At 52.7% G+C, this 22529-nt stretch overlaps 2 protein-coding genes across 2 annotated transcripts in view; one reads left to right on the forward strand and one right to left on the reverse strand.

Moving 5' to 3' along the window:
* Window positions 1-3709, forward strand: part of IL17B (interleukin 17B) — a 4733-nt gene extending 1024 nt beyond the window's left edge. Inside the window, exons 2-3 of the mRNA XM_046665334.1 lie at window positions 1466-1755; window positions 3462-3709. Of these exons, the coding sequence (XP_046521290.1) occupies window positions 1466-1755; window positions 3462-3693 (522 nt within the window). The 3' untranslated portion in view covers window positions 3694-3709. The remainder of the gene's footprint in view (window positions 1-1465; window positions 1756-3461) is intronic.
* Window positions 3710-8210: 4501 nt separating this feature from the next.
* On the reverse strand, window positions 8211-20173 carry PCYOX1L (prenylcysteine oxidase 1 like). Its single transcript, XM_046668565.1, has 6 exons — window positions 20035-20173; window positions 15996-16202; window positions 14414-14588; window positions 12425-12636; window positions 9634-9774; window positions 8211-9169 (listed from the first exon to the last, which is right to left on the reverse strand). Exons 1-6 carry the CDS (start codon window positions 20144-20146, stop codon window positions 8505-8507), a joined length of 1512 nt encoding a protein of 503 aa, XP_046524521.1. The 5' UTR covers window positions 20147-20173; the 3' UTR covers window positions 8211-8504.
* Window positions 20174-22529: the final 2356 nt, after the last annotated feature.

The following is a 22529-nucleotide window of genomic DNA, read 5'->3' on the forward strand; positions in this document are numbered from 1 at the left end:
GAAACTTGTTTCCAAGGGTCAAGACTTGCTGGGGAGGTGGATAAACCAGGCACGGCCATGCGGGCTATGGGGTGAGGGATCCAGGGCAGGGAGAAGCCAGGCCAGATTCAGCAAGATGAAGTTCCCCCTGGAGATTCCTCCCTTCTGGCCGGTCCTGCCCCCATCCAAGTCCTGGCCCTTCTCTCTGTGGCTCCCTGAGGAGCCTGGGTTCTGCTGGGCCCCCAGTTCCTCTTCTGTGTGAGCCAGAGGCTCTTCTGACACTCCTGGTTCTGGGGAGGGTGGATACAAGTCAGCGAGGAGGGGACGAGAGGGTCGAGCTTGGAGGAAGGGAGCACAGGTGTCGTGGAGATGGAGTCCAACAGGGACCCTGGCCCAAGGCCCGCCCGTCTCCCCAGCCTCATCTCATGCCCCCGCCTCCCACCTACTCTATTTCAGCCTCGCTGTTTCCCTTCACCAGCTCAGACCCCCCACACACTGTTCCCCCTACCCGTAAGCTTTGACAGACCCCTTCTGCCCACATCTGCTTCCCTCTTATCCTTCAAAACTCTCCTGACATGCCCTCTCCCCAGAAAGGCTCTGTGAGACCCCTCCACTGCCACTGGGCTGAGTGGGTGGCCCTGCTCTTCTGTACCTACACACTGCACAGTCCTGCCGTTACACCCATGAGCAAGAATTCTGTGCTTGTTATCTTGTGTCCCGTCTGCTCTCCCTCCCAGACTGTAAGCTCCAGAGGGGCAGGGAGGATGAACTATTCATTCACTCAGACATGAGGGATCAGACAGTATGTGGAAACTGACGCGAGGCCTGCCCTTCATGGAGTCTGTGCTTAGTAGGGGGCAGACATGTAAAAGAATCACACACACAAACTGTAAGACTGCAGTCTTGCAAGGCTCGTGTGGCGTTGAGAGCCCAAGAAGGTCCATGGAGGCATCCCTGAGGAAGTGACACTGGAGCCAAGACAAGGGTGAGAGGCGTTTAGAACATGAGGAGGAGAGGTAGGATTCTGTAGGCAGCAGCCTGTGCAAAGTCCCTGTGGCAGGAAGGAGCGTGGTGACAGGACGGGATTGAGAGAAGGCTGCAGGCTGAAGCGAAGTGTGAGAGGAAGCCAGGAGTGATTTGAGGAGGGAGAGCTCAGGCCCTGGAAGGTGACTTCATCAGATTTGCAAAGCTGGGAGGTGGGGGTAGGATTTGGAAAGACCTGGTAAAGAGACTGTTGAGCTGTCCAGGGAGGTGAGGAAGGCGGTACACAGAGAGAAGTAGATGGGTGGGAGATTTTTAAGAGGCACAACAGACAGGACTTAGTGGTGATGTGGTGCATAGGTTTTGATACACATGTGCAGTGGGCTGGTGGGACCAGGCCAGGGCATGGCAGGTGAGGGTGGCCCCTATAGTGGCCTCTTCTCTTTCCTCTCCCCTCCCTTGGTCCAGAGCTCTCTCACCTTTGCCATGTGGCCTTCCTCCCCAGCTGTTCCTTGTCATCATCTCCATCTTCCTGGGGCTGGGCCAGCCTAGAAACCCCAAAGGCAAGAGGAAGGGGCAAGGGCGGTCTGGGCCCCTGGCCCCTGGGCCTCACCAGATGCCGCTGGACCTGGTGTCTCGAGTGAAGCCATATGCCCGCATGGAGGAATACGAGAGGAACCTTGAGGAGATGGTGGCCCAGCTGAGGAACAGCTCTGAGCCAGCCAGGAGGAAGTGTGAGGTCAACTTGCAGCTGTGGCTGTCCAACAAGAGGAGCCTGTCGCCCTGGGGCTACAGGTAGGCCAGATGGGGCAGCAGTGCTGCCTAAGGGGGGTTGCAGTGGGCATGCCTTGCCCACTGTCCTCATCATTGGAACAGTTAAGACCTTGGATTCAGAGGCCTGAGTGCCTAGGTTTGAATCCTGGCTCTGCCTCTTACTGGCTGTGTGGCTTTGGGCAAGTTGCTTAGCCTCTCTGAGCCTCAGATTCCTCAACCTACCTCACTGGCTTAAATGAGATGTCCAGGGAGAGTACAGCCGTTATGGTTCTCCAAGTCTCCGCTGAAGCACTTGCAAGGCCTTCCCAGGATGTCACTTCCTCCAGCTCAGGGTACCTTGTACACCTCACTTAGTTACAGCACTTCTAGGCAGTATTGAGTTGGCTGTGTCCACATCTAGCTCTCTGCTAGACTGGGGCCTTGCACGCTGCATCAGCATAATCTAGGGGTCCTCGTGCCCCACCCAATCAAAATCTCCAGGGTTGAGGCCCACAGAGTGGTGCTTTATGCATCTCCACATGCTCAGGATGCTCAGCCAGGTTTGAGAATCAAGGCCTGCGACCCCTCGATGACAGGGGTGGGGTCTCACCTGGAGTGTAGCTCCGCTGCCCAGCACAGCACCTGGCAGGCAGAAGGGGCCACATGTGCCTGTGTTGAATGAATAATGAAGAAATGCACTGACCTGAAGGATCCTCACTCACAAACCCGGGCCAAAGGTTTTTTAGCCACACAACTTATGCCCTGAGACTCCAGAATATCATGTTCAATAGAACTTTCTGGATGATGTAAAGTAAGGTATGATAGCCTCTAGCCTCATGTGACTACCGAGCACTTGAATTGTGGCTAGTGTGACTGAGGAGCTGATTTTGATTAATTTAACGTTAAGCAGCCACGTGTGGCTAGTGGCTACCACCTCTGGAATGTGGCAATTGCAAGGGTCCCTAAAGATCCTCCCTTTTCACTTTGACTTTCTTGGGGATCCTATAAAAATGTAGCTTCTGATTCAGGAGGTCTGGCGTAGGGAGGAGATTCTGCATCTTTAACAAGCTCCCAGGAGATGCGGATGCTGTGGGTCTGCAAGTCAAGTTCACCTCCCACGTTTAGCAGATGAGGAAACTGAGGCACAGAGAAGGAAAGGTCACAAGGCAAGTCTGTACTCTCAGCTCTAGGAGGGAACTCGTCTGTGTTGTCCATCGGTGAACACCTAATGTCTAGGACGGACTCACTCACCTGGTGGGTATGTGAAAATAAAAATATCTGTTGAATGAATAGAAACCAAGTTAGAATAGCAGCCAGGCCTCCTGACTCCTCTTCTGGCGGGGATTAGGCATCAATGTGCTCACATATCATTTTCTGCAGATTAAGTTTCCCAAGAATATAAACAAGGGAGGAGGAGTCGGGGAGACACACGGAGCCTTGGGCTTCTTTGTAATCACACAGCACAATCTAGAATACTGGGATGGGCAGCTTGCTGGATGAATGAAGAAAACTGGGTGACTGACTGGTGACCTTGAGCCGGGATAACCTTGGGTGGTGACTTGCCTTCCAGAATCTTCTATTTTCCCACCTGGAACACAGAGTTGGCTGCTGCCGTTCCTCCAGCATAGCACAGTCTTGCTGTGGGAATGAAAACCCCCGTTAGGAAAGGCAGGGGCGTGGGGGGTGGGTGCCGATTTGCTCTTCCCCGGACCACCTTCTGCCCTGTGCTCTCTCCTGCCTGCCTGCAGCATCAACCATGACCCCACCCGTGTCCCTGCGGACCTGCCGGAGGCGCGGTGCCTGTGTCTGGGCTGCGTGAACCCTTTCACCATGCAGGAGGACCGCAGCATGGTGAGCGTGCCCGTGTTCAGCCAGGTGCCTGTGCGCCGCCGCCTCTGCCCGCTGCCGCCGCGCACCGGGCCCTGCCGCCAGCGCGCCGTCATGGAGACCATTGCCGTGGGCTGCACTTGCATCTTCTGAACCGCCAAGGCCCTGAGCTGGTGGGCAGTGGAGACAGCCCTCCCTGCGCCCCCATGCCAAGCAGAGCCAATGAAAAGTAAACGCTGTCTTTTCTAAAGCAAGACCTTGGGTTTGCTCCTTGTGGCTCTGAAGCCAACACCAAGTGGGGAGAGGAGGTTCCTGGGAGGTAGAGTTCAGATCAACAGAAAGGAGGATTTTCCATCTCTCAGAGTTCTCCAATGCTGAGAGGATAAGCTATTTAAAAAGTACTGCATTCGTCTCTACTGTTTAGGACAGTTGTATACTTCCTTTAATTTGGGTTTATAAGCCTCTATCTCAGCCAAGGTATTGGAGCTTGGTTGGTTTAAACCTATACAGGCATGAGCAAGAGCTACGTCTCCAGAGTTAGTTAAGGACCTTTGCAAACGAGCCCTTTGGCAGCAGAGAGCTCCCCGTCTTGGGAAGGGTTCCGCTAGGGCTGAGCCTCTGAGGACATTGTGGAGCAGATTCCTGCTCTGGGTGGAGAAGATGATCTCTAAGGCCTCATTCTCTGAGATTCTCCCCAGGTGGCCAAAAAGCAGGGTGGGGTTTTAACCTGGGCCAGCGAGCCCTTGAAATTTTCGTATGGATAGGTCTGTTTCTGGGCTGGGGATCCCTGGCTTTGAACAAGCACTGAAGAGTTGAGAACATCAGCTTAGATCATTCTTTCATCCAGCCTTATCCACAGAGGGTTTGCTGGTATCTCATGGTTCTCAAACTCGAGCTAGCCTCAGAATCCCCTGGAGGGTTTATTAAAACACAGACTGCTGGGCCCCGCCTGCAGAGGCCCTGATGCAGTAGGTTCAAGGTAGGGCCGAGACTGCCTTTCTCTACAATGGTTTCTGTGCATTTCTAATGCAGCGGATCCCAGGCGATGCTGATGCTGCTGGTCTGAGGACCACACTTTGAGAGCCACTGGCTTTTATGAAGACACTTTGCCGATGAAAAAGGCAGTGTGGACTGACTTGTCCTAAAGCCCCCGTGGGTTCCTGCCCCCTGGATACTAATCCCTCCCCCCCCCCCCTCCCATTAGCCCCTTGCAATTCAATCCTCTCTCTGCCCTCCTAGCTCCTGTGGCAAATCCTAAATCAGCTGTTCTGGGGTCTAAAAATACCTTGCCTCCCCGAGGACAGCTGAGGGGCTCAGGCCATTTTCCGAGGGTAAGAATAGCTGGCACTTTAGAGTTAATTTCAATGAGAGGGCCAACAGTCAGTATAGGAATCCTTTCCTTGGCTGCTGTGACTTCAGTGCTTAAAGCAGCTTCTGCTCTGAGTGTTTTAAGGGTCTAATTCATGAAAGGGCAATGGTTAGGTATGTGCCTGTCTGGGGTAGTAAGTAACTTACCTTTTTTGGTATTGTTCTAGAGCGGATACTGATTAAAATTACCCCAGGAAGCTTCGGCCTGGTTCCAGACACATGGAAAACAGACTTCATGTGCCCGTCCAAGCCGATGCCTTCAGCAGCCACTTCTCCTCCCTGGGGAGCTGCTTGTCTCTGAGGCCCCACAGTCTACTTTCCTGGTCAAAAGACTTCAGCCACACATGAGGGACCCACGGCCTCCAAGGCCTTTTTGTGGGGTGAGGGCCTGGGAAGACCTGAGCTGCAGGAGGGCTGGTCTAGTCCTGGGAGACCCCGGGTGCCTGGGGCGTAGGGACTGGGCGGGGAAACTCCTCATCTGGGTGGGACGGGCTCCTACCAGAGCATCAGACACACGAGATCCTCAGCAAAGCTGGTTAGTTTCATACGAATGATGCCTTTTCCTCTTTCTGGGCTTCAGTTTTCTCATCTGTGAAATGAGCAGAGGGGCCTTAGGGATCTCCAGGGTCTTTTCCAGTTTTACTGTTCTGCGACTTCGAAGCTTGGCCTCCTGAGCCTGGCCTGGCAGCTGGCCTTTCCTGGTCCCCTGGTTTCAAGGCAGCAGCAGGGAGCTTAGGATTGTTGGAGAGCTGGGTCTACGCTGCGTCTGCACTGCATCCTGGCACCTCCTTTGGTCTGAGTCTAAATGTGTTTCACATTTTTCACTGTATGGTGAGAAACCCCCACTGGATGCGAACGGGGGCCGCATCTGCCTCCTTCAGCGCTGCATCTCCAGTGCCTAGCAGAGTGCCCAGTGCAGAGTAGGGAGGGGTGCAGGGCTTGGTGAAGGAATGAATGCATGCGTGCATTCATGTACAGAGGCCTCTAGGGGGAGCCCAAGATCCCCCCAGCTCCTTCTGTTGCTCCTTCAAAGGCGGGTCAGGAACAAAGCATTCCTCCTTCCTCCACCATTCCTCCCCCACCCCCAACTCTACCCTCCACAGTGCCCCTTTGCCCCCCAAAGGGCTGAGCTTTTGCTTGGGTCCCCTGCTTTAGCGGTGAATCCCTGCGAGGAGCCTAAAGGTCTACTACACTGCATCCAGGACTCCTGAGGATAAGTGTGGCCTCTTTGCTGTTTTATTTGTAAATGCTCCCTCTTCTCCCAGAGGGCTGTGGGCCCTGGGGGCTTCTGTCCTGGCCTGAGAAGCCTCTGGTGGGCCCTGGGCAAAGGCTTCCTGCTGGTTCCCGGGCTCCCTTCTGCCACCTTCAGGAATCGCTGGCTTTTCCTTGCAGGCAGGGAAGTGGGGAGATCCAGCCTCAGGTCTGGGCTTGAGGAGGCAGGCAGCGTGGACATTTTGGCCCGCTTTGATTCTGAGCTGTTCAGGCCTGCCTACCCAGATGAAGGAAGTTTCTGAAGAACCAGCCAGCATACTGCAGTCAAGCTGGGGCATGGAGCCAAAGCCCAGCCGAGGACTGGGCATCGAGGGTAACTGCCCTGGTCTGCCTCTTCTGGGCACACATCCTTAGGGATGCAAGGGAGGGCTGGTTATCAGGGATAAGTTTGGTCTTGGCCTTGGTCCTCTGGCCCAATAACAATGATCATCAGTTACACCATAACAGCCCATGGCATCTTCATTTCAAACACAGACCGTGGAAATATGCCGTCACACACTGATTTGACTGGACTTGAGAGGAGGGGGAGGGCACAGCCCCAGCCTGCGTGTGGTTGACATCATGCCTCTCTCCAACACTCTTTCCACCCCTCTCGTAGTTTGGATGAGACCACCTCTGCTCCAGGGGCGGGACTTGACTGTTCTAAGCCAGTCAGCTTAATCTCGATCCCTGTATCCTGGTTACTGGCCCAGGAGCTAAGTCCTAAGCCAATCAGCATGTGGCATTCACTTGGCCATAGGAATTGGTTCAGCAGGGGCCCAACTGGTCCAGAGCCCAGAATTTGGTTCAGGGGTCGTGGGAGAAGACCCTCTTGCCCGGGAGCTGTTGGTAGCTATCGTTGACCGTGAGAGAAGCAATGGCCTGGCATTGCAGTGCTGGGTATCTGCCCTGTAGCCAGACTTTTATGAGAAGCAATAAAACCCTTTCATTGCTTAAGCCAGTTTCAGTTTGGTTTTCTACTACTTCAAATACAAGCATTTTTTACTGACATGTCAGTTTCATAATTCCTATAATAACCAACAAGTGCGTGCGACTTACACTTTACAGGCACCATCTCTTTCACACCCCCCGCACCCCCAGCATAGTAAAAACAACTTTGGAGCCAGTCTGGGCCTCTGCCTACTTGAAGAGTATTTTGCCCCATGGTGAATTCAATTAATTTGAAGAAGCTCCCGATTTCAGCTCTGTTCTATGAACTTACCAAGCGACCTTGAGCAAGTTATGTCCTCGCTTTGGGCTTTTATCTCCCTCTCTACAAAGAGAGGGAAGTTAGCTGGATGACCTCTTGGGCTACTCCTGTTAGGAAAGACACACTGTCACTGTCATTTGGCAGCCTTGTGTCTTCCTGGCATCTGGGCTCACCACCCCCCACCCCCACCCCAGAGCCAAATTTAGCAGGTCCGGGAGGAACCTGAGCACCTGCATCAGATTAACCTCTGAAAAACTATCCCAACACCTTCTTTCCTTCCTATACTCTCCTGGGGTGAAAGTTTGGGGGTGAGGTATGACTGCCCTCTGCCATCTGGGAACTTGCCTTCTTACAAGACAGATTCATCGTATTACTCCTCAACCCTTGCCTAATGAACAGAATGGTTAATTTCTCCAGGTGCCAAGGAAAAACTTTTCTCTTTCTATGGCCTGGTATGTTGCCCTTTTCCCACTGGTTGCCAGGAAGCTCGGAGCTATACTGACAGCACTGCTGGGGTAACAATCTCTTCCTTGGGTCCTACCACAGTCATCTTCCCCAACATGCAGTGTTGTTGAGAGGTTTGGATGGTATCTAGTAAGGTCATAACTAGATACATATCTATCAAGCTGACAGTAAATAGGAGCTATTCTCATGTCTTAGGTTTTCTGATCTTCCCTACTTTATCTGTAAACACCTGGTTACATGTTTCATTGTAGGTGCTGCCTCAGGTACATTTTGAGTAGGCAGTGAAAAACAATACAGAAATTGGATCCAGAGTTCTCTGCCATATATTCCCTCCCAAGGTTATCCTTGTCTCCTAGTTAGAAAACCAAGTCAGAAGCAGCTTGAGAACATGGATTTTTATTTTTTCTTAAAAAAAATAAATAAAATGAATACACTGGCTTGACTTTTCTTTCCTTCTCTTACTCTCCCCCTTAGAAAGAAGCAACCACTGTGAGAATTCTTAAGATAGAGGCAGAGAGCGGGACACCTGGACCCACCCTGGAGGGAGGACACTCGACACACGAGGGGTCAGAAAGAGGCTGGGTGGGTGAGCGCGACCTGTACGGTCTTGGCCGCTGTGGGTGATCCACCTTTAGCTGGGGATGGACATTCCCAGGCTCGCCCGGAGCCCTCACAGTTCTGTCTTCACCTTGTGCATCAAATCCTTTTGGTCAATCTTGTCTAGGTCCTGGTACCAGCGGTTGTAGGCCAGCAGGGCCACGTTCTTGGCAGCGACAGCCATCACCTCCACGGAGCTGGCTGCCCACTCCAGGGCAGTGAGGTGGAAGAGCTGGTCGTGGAGAGCGAACCGCGGGAGGGTGGTGCGGGAGCCGTAGAGGGGGTGGGCCTGCCACTCGGCTGTCTGAACTGAGTAATAGGAGCGGAAGAGGGTCTTCAGCTGGGACCGAAGGAGGGGCTTGGGTGACTGGACTCGCCAAACAGCTGCCTCCTGGGGTTGCTTCCGCCGGAAGTTGGCCGAGATGTTGACGGGACAGATGTTGTCCAGAGCACAGAAGAAGTTGGGGAAATCCGTGGTAAGGATGCTGGCAAAAGGGAAAAGCTTAGGGTCGGGGAAACCGAAGTAGGAAGAGTTGAGGTAGCCGTGGACCAAGGAGACGACGGTGGGCTGGAAAGGGCCCTGGACAGCATCAATGGGCGGGTCAAAGCCTTCAAAGGTGATGGTGCTGCTGCTGCTGTTGTCCAGGTGCAGGGGGGTGGCGATGACCACTATGTCATAGAAGTCAGAGCCGTTGCCCACCTCATTCTCATACTCTACCTGGTATAAGGCTCTCCCTTCTGGAAGGAGAGAGAAGAAAGCACAAAAGTCAACTTATTTCTTGGCTCCTACTCTCTGATCTCCTCCCATCTGGGGCCCAGCATTGAGGGTACGAGACCCTGGGTGCAGCTAGGCGTCCAGATGCTGGGTCCTGGTCTTTCCATGCTGGTGTGGCTGCACAGTGAGCACTGGACTGGGAGTCCAGGAGACTCGAGCTCTTTCTCCAGCTCTGCCACTGACAGTGGCTCGAAGTCCTCAGTGGCCAAAAGAACAGGGCTAGATTAATGCAAGCCTCAGCTTTCTGGCTCTGACATTGGGATGGGACAACAGTGCCCTCTGGCGTCACTCGGCAGTGCTGGGGCTTCCCGCTGGTTTTTTGGAACCATTCCCCAGCAGATCACAGACTGGGATTTAGGGACAGAAGAAGTGGAAGTGTTCACTCTCTAGGAATGGAGTGGCCACATCCCTTGCTCTGTCCACTCACCTACAGTGTGCAGGGTCACAGAGGTCACCGTGGCGTGGATCACGTTGGCTTTGGTGAGCTTCAGCAGACCGGAACAAACCAGCTTGTTGCCTCCCTCCACAGACCACAGGCTGCCTTGCGCCCCGGCTAGTGCCATGGCTCCTGGGCAAAGGGGAAGGGCGGCCAGTGGGTTCTCAGAACCACTGGGCAGTGGGGCTTCAGAGTCCAGCACCATCCTGGCCGGGCCTGCCTCCCTCCCAGGCCAAGACTCCTCCCAACCATGGGCATGAAGAGACCACACACACACAAACGCAAATAAATACAACAGAATTCACAATGCCACGAAGTGAAAACGTTATGCTCAGTGCAAGAGCCAGCTACAAAGGACCACAGATTTTAAGCTTCATTTATGCAGACTGTCCAGAACGGGCAAGTCCGTAGAAACACAGAGCAGATTCATGGCTGCCTAGGGCTAGAGGGCTGGGAGGTGTGGGCGAAGTGAGGATTAAAGGTATGGGGTTCCTTTGGGGGCAATAAAAATGTTCTAAAATTGTGCTGATGGATGCACAACTCTGCGAATATACCCCAAACCACTGAATTGTACACTTTTTTATTTTTTAAGGTATGCTTTTTGGTGAAGAAGATTGGCCCTGAGCTAATGTCTGTTGCCAATCTTCCTCTTTTTTTTCTCCCCAAAGCCTCAGTACATAGTTGTATATCCTAGTTGTATGTCATTCTAGTTCTTCTATGTGGCAGGCATGGCTTGATCAGTAGTCTGTAGGTCCTCGCTCAGGGTCTGAACTGGCAAATCCCGGGCCACCGAAGCGGAGCACGCAAACTTAACCACTCGGCCACGGGGCCAGCCCCTGAACTGTACGCTTTAAATGGGTGGAACTGTGTGGTGTGTGACTTATCTCGTGAAGGATACACACCTTATACTGGAAGAGTGAGCAGGGAAGCCCCCTTGTGGAGACACTAGGCAGGACCTGAAGGCTGGGGAGGAGGTAGCTGTGCCAAGAGGCAGAGGAACAGCATCCTGGGCACGTGGGAGGAGCTCTAAGTGTTTGGGATCCATCAGTAAACAAAGGAGAGAGAGGTTCTTGCCCTTGGGAAGCCTACATTCTAGCGGGAGGAGATAAGTAAATTAAATAGTCTGCTGGAAGATGATACCTGCAGGGTGGGGGGACTGCGACTGCTGGGGGCAGGCGGAGGGCTAGGATGTGATTTACGTCTGGGTGTGGGGTAGCTTCAATGGAAAGGTAACACCAGCACAGAGACGCGATGGGGAGCTTGAGTTTAGGGTGCCCGTGTCTCAGGGAAGAATGTTCCAGGCAGAGAGATGGCCACACAGAGGCCCTGAGGTGGGAGGGCACCTGGACGCTGGAGACTCAGCAAGGAGGCCAGTGTCTGGACCGGGGTGAGTGAGTGGGGAGGCGGTGGGCCCAGACCATGTGGGGCCTTATAGGCCACTGGGAGGACTTTGGGTTTTATCCGAAGGAAAGTGGGAGCCCTTATGGAATTTTACACACAGGCCTCACACGATCTTTTGTTGTAAAAGGGGCGTCCAGCTCCTCTGTTGAGAATAGCCTGTGGGGGGCAGGGGGCAGGGGCACCTGGCAGGAGATTTGCAGTAATCCAGGTGAGGGATGCTGGTGGCTTGGACCAGGGAGGAAGCAGTGGTGGGAAGCAGTCAGATTCTGGATATACATGGAAGAGAGAGCAGATGGGATTTCTTGACATACTATGACGCGAAAGCTATGAGAGAACGAAACGAGTCAAGGTTCTGGCCGGAGCGACTGACAGGAATGAGTACCACCCGAGCTGGAAGACTCTGGGAGGTGCAGGCTCAAGGGGGAAGGTCAGGAGCTCAGGGGCGGACATGCTGAATTTGAGATGACCATTGGCCCTCCCGGTGGAGACATGGGGTGGCAGCTGACACGTGAGCCTGCAGTTCTGGAGAGAGCTCCGGGCTGGAGGTCATGTTTGGGAGTCAGGTGGGTGGAATGTAAAGGCTTGAGACGGGCTGAGCTCATCACCGGAGCATGAGCAGCTGAGAGGAGAGGACAAAGGACTGAGCCTGGACCTTCGGTGTCATGAGACTGGGAGAAGACAAGGAGCCCACCGAGCAGGCTGGGAGGGGGGCCAGTGAGGGCCAGCGCAGCTCTTGGCCTTGAACGCCCCTCCCCACCTGGCAAAATCCTACTGCATCTTTCAGGCCCAGAACAGTCTCCATGCCTCGGGGAAGACACACCCTGAGGACTCTTCCAGGCAGATTAAGTTGTGACCTCTCTTGTGGTCTGTGGGGTGGCCCTTTTGTGGCCTGTGAGGTGACCCTCCTGTGGCTGGGGGGTGGCCCTCTTGTGGTTGGGGGGTGGCCCTCTTGTGGCAGGGGGGTGGCCCTCTTGTGGCCTGGGGGGTGGCCCTCTTGTGGCTGGGGGGTGGTGGGTTGTGCATGTGCCCACTGGCCCCAGTAATGAGCTGGGAGGGTTAGGGGCTTTAAAAGATGAATACCCAGGGGCCCAGAGGCCTCAACAGGGCAGTTCTTGAAACCAATCCAATCGGGAGTGGTAGAAATAAGCTGGACCTAAGATCTGAGCCTTACTTTCACTGTCTGTGAAGTGGGGTGAATACCACCTCCCACCAGCTTGGAGGATTGATGCCAGAATCAAATGGGGTTGGGGCAACAAAGTGCTAAGGCAACCGTCACGAGCCGGGTAAATGTGAGGTGATTACAAGAGCCCAGCCCATTCTGGGCACTGTGGGCTGGGGAAGGGCAGGCGGGCAGGCAGGCAGGCTGAGGCCGGAGGCTCACCAGCAAAGGCGGGCATCGCTGCCGACTGGCCGTAGCTGGCCCGCAGAACGGCGGAGACAACGTCGTCAATAAAGCGCTGCGTGACGCCCACCTGGAGCAGGGACTCGGTCACGGAGCGCTGGGTCATGTTGATGAAGGCCGACTCCCCCAGCGAGTAGAGCAGCTCCTCCACGCCCGAGAAGGCATAACCATGGGCCTGGAACTTATAGATCCTGGGAGACACGCGGAGCTCGAGCCCTTGTGCAGAAAGGTCTTTTGGCTGACCCCCTGCTACCGGGTCCCTGCACGTGGGAGGCCCAGCAGGGACCCACCCTCCTCTCCATGCAGAGGGCTGGGAGAGGAGGCTGGTTATGCTCCCCTTGGCCTGTTTGCTGGCCGTGGGGGGCCTGTCCCACCCGGAGGGGCGGCACAGAGGGAAGGGCAAATACCCCGGAATCCCTCTAGACCTGTCTTCACATCACTGCTCTGCTGAATGACAAGTGCGTCATTTCTCTGAGCCACTCCCTGCCTGAGGTTACAGCCCTCTTCTCACTCAGCTGGGACTGCCAGGCAGTGGGCCACAGCCCACCCCTGCAGACACTTCCCTTTCTCCAGCAGCTTCGGCTCTGCCCTGGCTTCTAGGACCATACTGGACCCGAGGGCAGCTGCCTCACGCCAAAGTTGTCACCCTCGCTGCGAGCCCTGCCTGTCCTCTCCGCTGGCCCTATCCGAAAGGGCTCCCATCCTCTCCTTGAGTTCACATCATGTCCTTCCCTCCAAGACTCCTCTACGCTCAGGGATGAGCATTTGCCTGGAATCACCTGCTGATGGATTTCTGGATGAGCTGGCCTTTGAAATGTTGCCTCTGCTTGGGCTGCTGTGTAGACATCTTGAGTTTGGTTATCAATGGGACACCTAGACGGAGGTGTGCAGAAAGCAGTGAGAAATGTAGGTCTGGAACTTAAGGGGAAAGTGGGGTTGACAGGTGGAAGCTGTCTCCCACAAAAGGGAGAACTCAGCAGTGTAGGTCTGGATAAAATTGACGAGAGAGAAAAATGTAAGAAAGAAGAAAGAGGGGTAAGGACATAACCTGTGGGGGACGCCTGGAGAAGATAAAGAAGAAGCACCATAAAAAGCATGGTTATAGAAGTGGGAAGAGAAGAGCAGTGAAGGAGGCCTGGAGGCCACCCTTGAGTGTCAGACACTGAAGCCTCTGCGTCTGGGCCAGGGAGCAGGAAGAACCTGCAGGAGGGACTTCGGGGGCCAGCTTGGGTGCCAGCTTGGAGAGTGAGTGGATTGCGAGAAGTGGAGAGCGTGGCAACAGACCACACGTCCTTGTTATCCAGGAGTGATGGGAAGGGGGCTGGGACCCAAGGAGGAGAGAAGCGGGGAAGACATGTGCTTATTCTAGATGGGAAAACTAGGGGATAGCAGAGTTTGTAAACGGGTGGTCCACATGCTGCATGTGGCCTACAGATGTGTTTCGTTTGGCTTATAAAATGAATTGGTTGCATACATTGAAAAACTAGGACATTTTGCATATAACTCTGGATTTCCAGATTCTTCTGAAAACCTGGAAGATCTAGCCACAGGAGGTGGGCGTTCCCACATGGCCACAGTTGGCTCTAGCAGAGCTGGCTGCCCCCTTCAGATGGGGCCCTGCTCTTCAGGGTACCCCACTCCATACCCTTCTCTCCTGCCCCCTGCTTCACTTACTCATATCCCAGGTTGGCCCTTGTGGGTGGCCGAGTTTGTGACTAGTGCTTTTATTTATCTGTTTAGCAGAGGGAAAGAAAAAGCTAGTGTGACAATACTAGAGACCAGAGACCACCCCTGCACCACATAAGTACATTCCTCACACTTGCTCAGAACCTCGACTGAGCTGTGCTGGGGTCTCTCGTCAACAAGTACCTTTTCCTTTTTGAAAATGTATTGTCAGGCTGGTTCCTTCCCCACCTCTGTTCCTCATTCCCTCTGGAATGCCCTCCCCGCAGCTCGGCCCAGCCCTACCTCATGAACTTCTCCATGACCTCCTCCACCCACATCTGCAGCCGCAGGAAGCTGATGCCGTAGTGCCACCAGAGGCGGAAGAGGTTCAGCAGGTACCAGTCCGTCTCCTCCAGCACAAAATGCTCCCCGCTGAAGATGGCGCTCCTGCCCACCACCTCTCGCCGGTGCCTCAGCCCTGAGGAGACAAGGAGCCCCTCAGGTCCCCTTCAGAGCACCCCCAGGAGCTGATGGTGCCCAAAGCTTACATTCGGGGCCTTCCTGAAGGACGCAAATGGACTGGCTCCATTAAAAGGAATACAGACACTATGGTTTGATCATCTGTGCTGCTTGTTTAAAACAGTAAACAAAGGCACTTGGGAAAAGTTTGGCCTGGTTAGTCAACAAAGAAATGAAAATTAAAATAATGTACCATTTCCCTTTTTTTAAAAAACAGGGATCTACTCGGTCACAAATGAGGGGAATTCAGATTTCAGCCCGCAATGTCTGTGGAAAGAGTCACAGCTCCCTGCAACCGGCCACACTCTACCACTGACAGAGCTTTGGGACCTGTGCCTCTCGCTGCATCCTCTCACAGCCTGGGAAGAGGCAGAACCCCCAGGGAATGATGTGGAAACTGAGACTCGGAGGTTATAGGACCTGCCCCAAATGACAGGTTTTTGTTTCTTTCCCTCCTATTCCAGTCCCTGAGCCACTAAGTTTCCCTTCCCAGAGGCTACCAGTGAGTATATCCCTTCAGAATCCTTCCAGAGACATTTTGTGCAAACACTCACAAATGGGTATGGGTTACTGCTTCCCCCACCCACACTATAGACTGCTCTGCATCTCACGGGCAGACTGTGACTTGGAGATTGTTCTATCCCAGGGCATCAAGGACTTCCTCCTCCTGGCTGCTCAACAGTGTGCTGTGTACTTAAACGATAATTCATATAATCTCAAATCCCAGTGGGTGGGCAGGCAGGATGTTTCCGACCTTTTGCTCTTACCAACAATGCTGTAATGAATGACCCTGTGTGTATGCCACTTTGCACACCTCTAAGTACACCTGTAGGATCACTTCTGAGAAGCGGAATTTCTGAGTCGAACAGGGTATGTGTTTGCGGCTTTGACAGAAGCTGTCGGGACTGAATCCCAGCCTCTCACTCATTAGCTGCACGGCCTTAGCCAAGATGTCTACACTTTCTGAGCCTCAGTTTCTTCAGGAGGAGATATAATACCCATCTTGCAGGCTGGTAGGCAGGATTAGAGATAAGGCCTACATATAACCTAGAAGGATGCCAGCTACCTGGGAATTACGCAGCATGTGGAAGCCATTATGATTCTGATTAGTAAGAGGCAGCAAATTGAAAGGGAAAGAAACTGGCCTAGGAGTCAAACCTGAGTTCTAATCCTGGCTCTCCAACTAACTCACTGTGTAACCTCAGGCAAGTTCCTTTCCCTCTCTGGTCTCAGCTGTTTCATCTGTAAAATGAGGAGACTGAGCTATGTGACCTTCCGGCCTCGATCGGAGGGGCAATCTGGGAAGGGCCTGATGGCTGCCACCACCCCGGGCGCTGGATGCCGGAGCCCCCCATGGTGCACTCACCCAGCTGCTTGACGAAGTCCTGCATGTGCAGGCTCAGAGAGTGGAAGCAGGCGGCCCCGCTCTCGTAGTGCTGCTTGTTGACTGAGATGGTGGCCAGGCGGCCGCCCACAGTCCCCTTCTCGTACACGTCGATCTGCACGCGGGGGCCGAAGTGCTGCTGGAGGAAGTGGGCCACGGCCGAGCCCCCGATCCCGGCCCCAACCACGGCTGTCAGCAGGTCCAGGAGGCAGGCAGGGGAGAGACAAAGCATGCGCGTGAGGCGGCCGGTCATACCTCCTCAGCCTCCTGGGCAGCGGTTCCCAGGCACTTGCCTTTCATGGGCTCATGACCTCCCCAAAAGCAAATGTGCAGACTGGTTTTTAGTGAAGCTGTTAATGAAGAGCAAAGGACAACCTGAAAACTGCCACCTACTGTCACCCTCATTTCATAAGGAAAAAGGCACATTAGCAGCAAAAGCACAGGGAAGAACCTCAAAGTCCAGGACGATCATTTAAAGAGAATAAATTTTGTTTTATACAAACTCATTACATTGTCCCCATTTTTATTTCACTATGAATTGGTGAAAACCTGGTCACTGACAGGTACTGTTAGGTTAGACGAGTGTTTGGAAACCCCTCCTTAATCCAGGGGTCAGCAAACCACAGCCCACGGGCCACATCTAGGCAGATGTCTGTTTTTGCAAACAAAGTTTTACCAGGATGCAGCCACACTCTTTCCTTATCTTATTGTCTATGGCTGCTTTCGTGCTAGGCAGAGCTGAGCAGCTGCAACAGACACTGTATGGCCTGCAAAACCTAAAATATTTACTCTTTGGCCCTTTACTGAAGAAGTCAGCTGACCCTCAGTCTAGTCCAACCTACCACCTGACACTCAAATAATTTCTACATCTGTGTTTGCCAAGACTGGAATGTACCCTGTGACAAGTTGATCATTACCGTACGGGGAACTCTATTCCACTTTGGACTCTTGTGACGAAATTTCAGCTTGTTGGGGTCTTTTCATTCACTGTCCTTTCTACCCCTCCTGCATTCCTGTTATTTGCAAACTTGTTTCATATGCCATCAGTATCGTCATCCAAGCCACTGATAAAAATGTTTCAATGGGCAGGGCTCTGAGGTGCTGCTAGGAACCATGGTCGAGAGAGATACTAATCATGAAATAGCACTGTGAGAGGGCAGTAAAGCAACTATGAAGCTACTGAACCGGACCGCCACACTACTCACAACGTTTACCCACCATGTATCTGAAACACAGCTTTCCTCTCATCTGACAGTCTAGTAACCCTATCCAAAAAGAAAGTGAGATAAATCTGGTCTGATTTGTCCTTATTGGACCCATGTTGGATCCTAAGACCACCAGCTCCTGCCAAGAAGGCAAAATTACAAGGTTCATGACGATCTGACCTCCATTTACTTATTCCACTCCCTGGCCCATCCTCGCAATACTCCACCTTCTTGTCTGTCTTGACGTCTGCCGGGGGCCAGGTGCCTTTGCTCTCTCATGCCTGTCCTGGTCCCTTTGTCAGGAATGCTCCTTCACCCTTTGCCTCGCTGACTTCTATGGCCCTCACATGTCATTTTTAGCTGGCTTGCCTGACTCCCCTAAGACAAGTCAGGCATCCCTCCTGCATCTTCCAGCAGCACACTCTCCCTACCCCTGGCCTAGGCACACTACACTCAAAGGGTCTGTTTAAGGACTGAGAGCAGGTCACTATGCCCCCAGATCCTAGCAGGCAGTAAAGTATTTGTCACATCTTCAAAGAACAGACCGCTTCCTCCTTCTCAGTGTTTACAAAGCTATTTCCAAGAATGCCCTTAACTTTTTAAACCCAGTGTGCTCCCCTCCCCTCCATTTGTGACAGAGCCCTAAATTACCCATTTTTCCAGAGAAACTGATATCCCAAAGCCTGGAAGCTGCCCAAGGGCTATGGGAAAGCAGACGACCTCGCCTCATTGAGAACCAGCTCATCCAACACCCGTGAACTGACACCCACTCTGGTCTATGGCAAGATGAGCTCGGGCACAAGATGAATCACACAGGGCTCCTGCTCTCCTAAGCCCAGGCAGGGAGTAGGCAGACAGACTCATGCACGATTGGCTATGACAAAGTGTGACCAAGTGTCACAACAGCGTTCCAGGGAATCCTGAGGAAGCAATGAATTCTGCCCGAGGATGTGGAGGCACGGGCTTCCCAGGGGAAGTAATGTTTGATCAGGACCCTGGAGGACAATTGGCTCTGCCAAAGAACAGAGACACGTTCTCCACAGAGAGAACAGCAAGAGCAGGGCAGTGTGTGGAACTATGGGGGAGTTCAAAGGGTCCAACGCCACCCCGAGGTGTTCAGATCTGATCCTGCCGCAGTCTGAGGGTTAAGCCTTCCTAACAGGAAGCTCCTCATTCTTGTTGTGGGTAGAGTCCAAACCTCCAACAGCGGACAGAGGCTCCTATCAGAGGACTAGGGACGATCAGGAAAGCTACAGGCAGCTTGGCATTGCCAAGTGTTCTGCCCCGGATGACCCCTGAGGCGATGTGGGCAGGGTCAGCTGGAATGAGGAGAAATGGAATTTCTGCATTGCCAGAAACGGTAGTGCTGGGAGGAGGGGCTGCCCCTTTCCCAGCGGTCAGTGTGCAGTGTCCTGCTCTGCTGCCCATTCCCAAGAGACAGGGGAGTGCCCTGTACCTCTGGACACTGCCTGCCTAACTCTTCCCCATCCTTCACAGCCTGGCTCAAAATCCACCTTCTCCATAAGGTCTTCTCGGACCACTAGCCCTCAGGATTCTCTTTCCTCTGAAAACCCTGAACTCTCAGTCCCAAACTGACTTCTGGCATGCTTTAGTCTGTCTTAACCCTTCACGGTTTGAGCTGTGGTTCTGTAACCCAAGAAGCTTTAGCACTGCACTGGCTGCAGGAAGTCTGTGGTGCTCCCACGGGACATCCCTCCCTGCCATCTGGGGTGCACAGATCGCAGATTAGTAGAGTAGGGTTTCCTACTTCCCCACCCAGATGCCCAGCATCTCTGCCTATGGGAATTTATATGTGAGGGGTTTGAAAATCTTTGAGTCACGTAGAGTTAAAATGATAACCGTTAAGAGGAAAAAACTGCAAACAAATATGGAACCGCTAGTCAATGATATGCACGATGACGTATTTAGCAAAGAGTCCTGATGTCTGCGATTTATTTTGAAATGCATCAAAATGTCCGATGGATTAATGGATGTGTGACAGGTATGTGATAAAGCGAGTAGAGTAGCAGTTTGTTAATGGCAGAATCTAGGTGGTGGGTATACAGAGGATTGCTGTATTATCTAGTTCTTTCAACTTTTGTGTACGTTTGAAAATTTTCAAAATAAAATATTGGAATAAAAAACAAAAAAATAAAACGGCTGCTGTTAAAAGTTCCCCACTTGGTCATTCAGCAAATCTATCCCCAGCAGACTTACCATGGGTTCTGTCTCTGCTAGGACTGTCTCCTACCATCCCTGAGGTGTGGCCTGGATGTTACTTCTAGGAAGCCCTCCAGAGCGAAGGAAGACTGCGGTGAAGTGCCCTTCCTCTAGATCAGGGTACTTTCTCAGCCTTGGCACTAACTTCCCTGTATTGTGCAGTCTCTCCTCCAGACAGGAACTACGGAGACTGTGCCTGCTACAGACGGCCCTCAATAAACCTTTGTGAATGACATCGCCCAGACCCTGGCCTCTCCGTCATCGGGGCACCTGGCAAAGAGCCAGGTCCACGGCAGATGCTCAAAGCCTCTGGACCTTCCAGTGACATCAGTGGCCAGTCCCGCCTCAAGCCTCTTTTCCGTCCCAGGTAGCCCTCGACACAAGCCCATGCCACCCTCCTCATCAGCACCTTGCCTGCTGCGGTCCCCTTCCTCACCCAGTCGCAGTCCCTCGTCTCTTCTCCACCCAGCTTCTTTCCGGAGGACCTCTCCCTCGCCCAGCCGCCCTCCCCATCCCCCACCCAGCTGCTCTGGACTGAGAACCCTTTTCCCGCGCAGCCCTCCCCAGCTTAGCACGCCACCTCGACCTCCCCGCACCGATTTTGCTGGGCCGGGCATCTCCGCCTGTAGAGGCGGCGGCGAGGAGCGCGGCCAGCGCGGCGAAGAGCCGAGCAGCGCGGGCCATGGCGGGCGGCGACGGGGGAACCATGCCGGGACTCGGGTGCCGGCGCGTTGGCGCCGGGCTTACAGCCCCGCCCCGGCTCCCCCGGCCCTTCCGCCTTCCAGCTTCGCTGGTCACAGGCTCTCATTGGACGAACAGCCGTCCCTCTCCAGCACGAGAACTTCATTAGCTGCATCTCTCTCGGGGTAGGCTCTGTCATTGGCAGCTTCCCTGTCCCGCCTCCTGGATGCGGGTTCCTGATTGGCTGGCTCGTCCTGCTCTGTCGCAGGTGTGCGCGCTTCGGATGCTCAGCATCAGCACCAGGGCCCAGCTGTGGGGAGATGGATAGAAGGGAAAGAACGGAAGCTTTGACGACCACGGCTCAAGTCCAACCTCTGAGAGTTACTAGCTCTGTAAAGTGCCTTCTCTGTGTCTCATTCAGTTTCCCTGCTCTACCTTTCTAGGTGGTTTTGACAATCACGCGAGATAAGGTATATGAAACAGCTTGGCAGTGTCTGTAAGTGCTAGAAATTGCTGACCAACCACGCAGCCAGGGAGGCTAGACGCAACCTTATGCAGATGCTGAAAGGAGGCCAGATGCTGAAACGAGGCCAGATGCTTTCGAGACTGCTGTTACTTATATGCAGTTGCAGTGTTCACATACAGTTTATATCACTGCCTTTTACTTTAAAAACAAAATGGGAAGGGTTTCAGCCAGTCTCAGAGGGAAGGAAAAGTGGGAAGGAATAAGTTCCCATTTTCATCCTCTAAGAAAACAAGAACAGCTCAGTGTAGCTGGTTTATCACACTGTGAAGGACAGATTTCCTCTAGCAGAAAATAAAGTTGGGGATGAGTTTCAGAATAAATAAGGAATCCCTATTTATTCAGATTCTGGCTGAGAGAAGAAACTGAAGAGATTCAGAGAATAGTAAAAGAGCAAATAGCTGGGGTTCTAAATCAGCTTTGCGGGTCTTAACAGGGTCAAACTAGATTCCTAGTAAAGTGGTAGATAAATAAACATGCATTTTTATAAAAAATCTTTTTGGCAATGTTTGTGTCAGAATGCAAAGTTTAAGTTCATTCCCAAGGACTCAGGATAGTCCCTTAAATTTTTTCTTTTAAACAAGCGTTCATTGATCACTTTGTGCCAAGTTCTCTTATGTGCTGACTTTTGTAGGTTTTTTTGGTAGAGTAAATCATATTGACCACAAATTCAACTTCTTGAACTGCTTTTAATTTTAGAGTCCTTGGTAACTCTAGAATCTAGAGCTCTTTTCTTCTGTTAAGTTCTTCCAGTCCTGCCACACACTGACATTGTGTGAGCACATCAAAGTTGTAGGGCAAATTAAAGAGCTGTAAGAGGAAAAGCAAAGAGGCACAATTCTGGTGGCTGAGGTGCACCACTACTACTGAGACTGGGAGTGAAGTTTGGTGACTATCAGTTATCTATTACTGCATAATAAACCACCCCAAAATTTACTGGCTAAAAGTAACAATCATTTACTTTGTCCATAAATCTTCACTTCGGGCAGAGCTGTGAGATCAGTTCATCTCTGTTCCACGTGGTGTCAGGTGGGGCTGCAAGATCTACTTTCAAGATGGCTCACTGAGATGGCTGGCAACGTGGTGCTGGCTATCAGCTGATGGTTCAGCCAGGACCCTCAGTTCCATTCCACAGGCTGCTTCAGCTTGCTCTTGCTTTGTTGGCTGGGTTCCAAGAGTGAGCATCCAGACTGGAAGGTTTGGATCCAGAAACTGGCAGTGTCACTTTCACTCTATGTTCTTGGTCAATCACCAAGTCTAGATTCAAGGGGATTTGTAGCCATGTTATAAAACTTTCATGGTGAACTTGAGAACGTGGACAAAGTCTGAGTGAGTAGGAATAAGAATATACTTACTGCCTAGCACTGGGAATACGGGAAACAGTGGATTATGGAGCCAAGGTGTACAGACAAGATTGGAGGAATGATTAAAATGCAAGGCTAAACTGCAGGAAAGGCTGGCTCCAAAGAGCGCCACTCAGCCAGGAGGCTGGGTATGGGGAAACCAGCTGAGCAGCAGAGCTAAACACAAGGCCAGGCAGAGGTTGGGAGGCACGTGTGGAAGCTGAAGGTCAGAACAAGGCCACATGCCAGGAATCCGGTTGAGAGGATGGTCAGGAGTCCTGCAGTGCAAGTGAAGTGGTTAAAGCAGATAAGACAATTAGAACCACAAAGCAAGCACAAGAAAATAACGCAACGTCAGAGAGGAAGGCAGAAACAGGAGTCCAGATTTAAGAAATACACAGAAATCAGAAAGAAGGGAGGAGGTGGAAAACAGACGAACCTTGAACACTGAAGCAGGGTGTGGAATGCTGACACTGCATCCACTTGGCTGGGCTGCTGTGAGATCTCGGTAGTTCCACCGAGTGCCAACAAGGTGGGTCAGGGA

This window comes from Equus quagga, chromosome 7 (assembly GCF_021613505.1).
Source record: "Equus quagga isolate Etosha38 chromosome 7, UCLA_HA_Equagga_1.0, whole genome shotgun sequence".
In the NCBI taxonomy this organism is placed as follows: domain Eukaryota; kingdom Metazoa; phylum Chordata; class Mammalia; order Perissodactyla; family Equidae; genus Equus; species Equus quagga.

Bases quoted from the DNA above. Each gene is read 5' to 3' on its own strand.
- PCYOX1L (XM_046668565.1), bottom strand. From the start codon at position 20,146: ATGGTTCCCCCGTCGCCGCCCGCCATGGCCCGCGCTGCTCGGCTCTTC. The intron at 12,637-14,413 runs GTAGGGCTGGGC...CGTGTCTCCCAG, and splicing joins GTCATGGAGAAGTTCATGAG to GATCTATAAGTTCCAGGCCC. The intron at 9,170-9,633 runs GTGAGTGGACAG...CTCTCCTTCCAG, and splicing joins TGTGACCCTGCACACTGTAG to AAGGGAGAGCCTTATACCAG.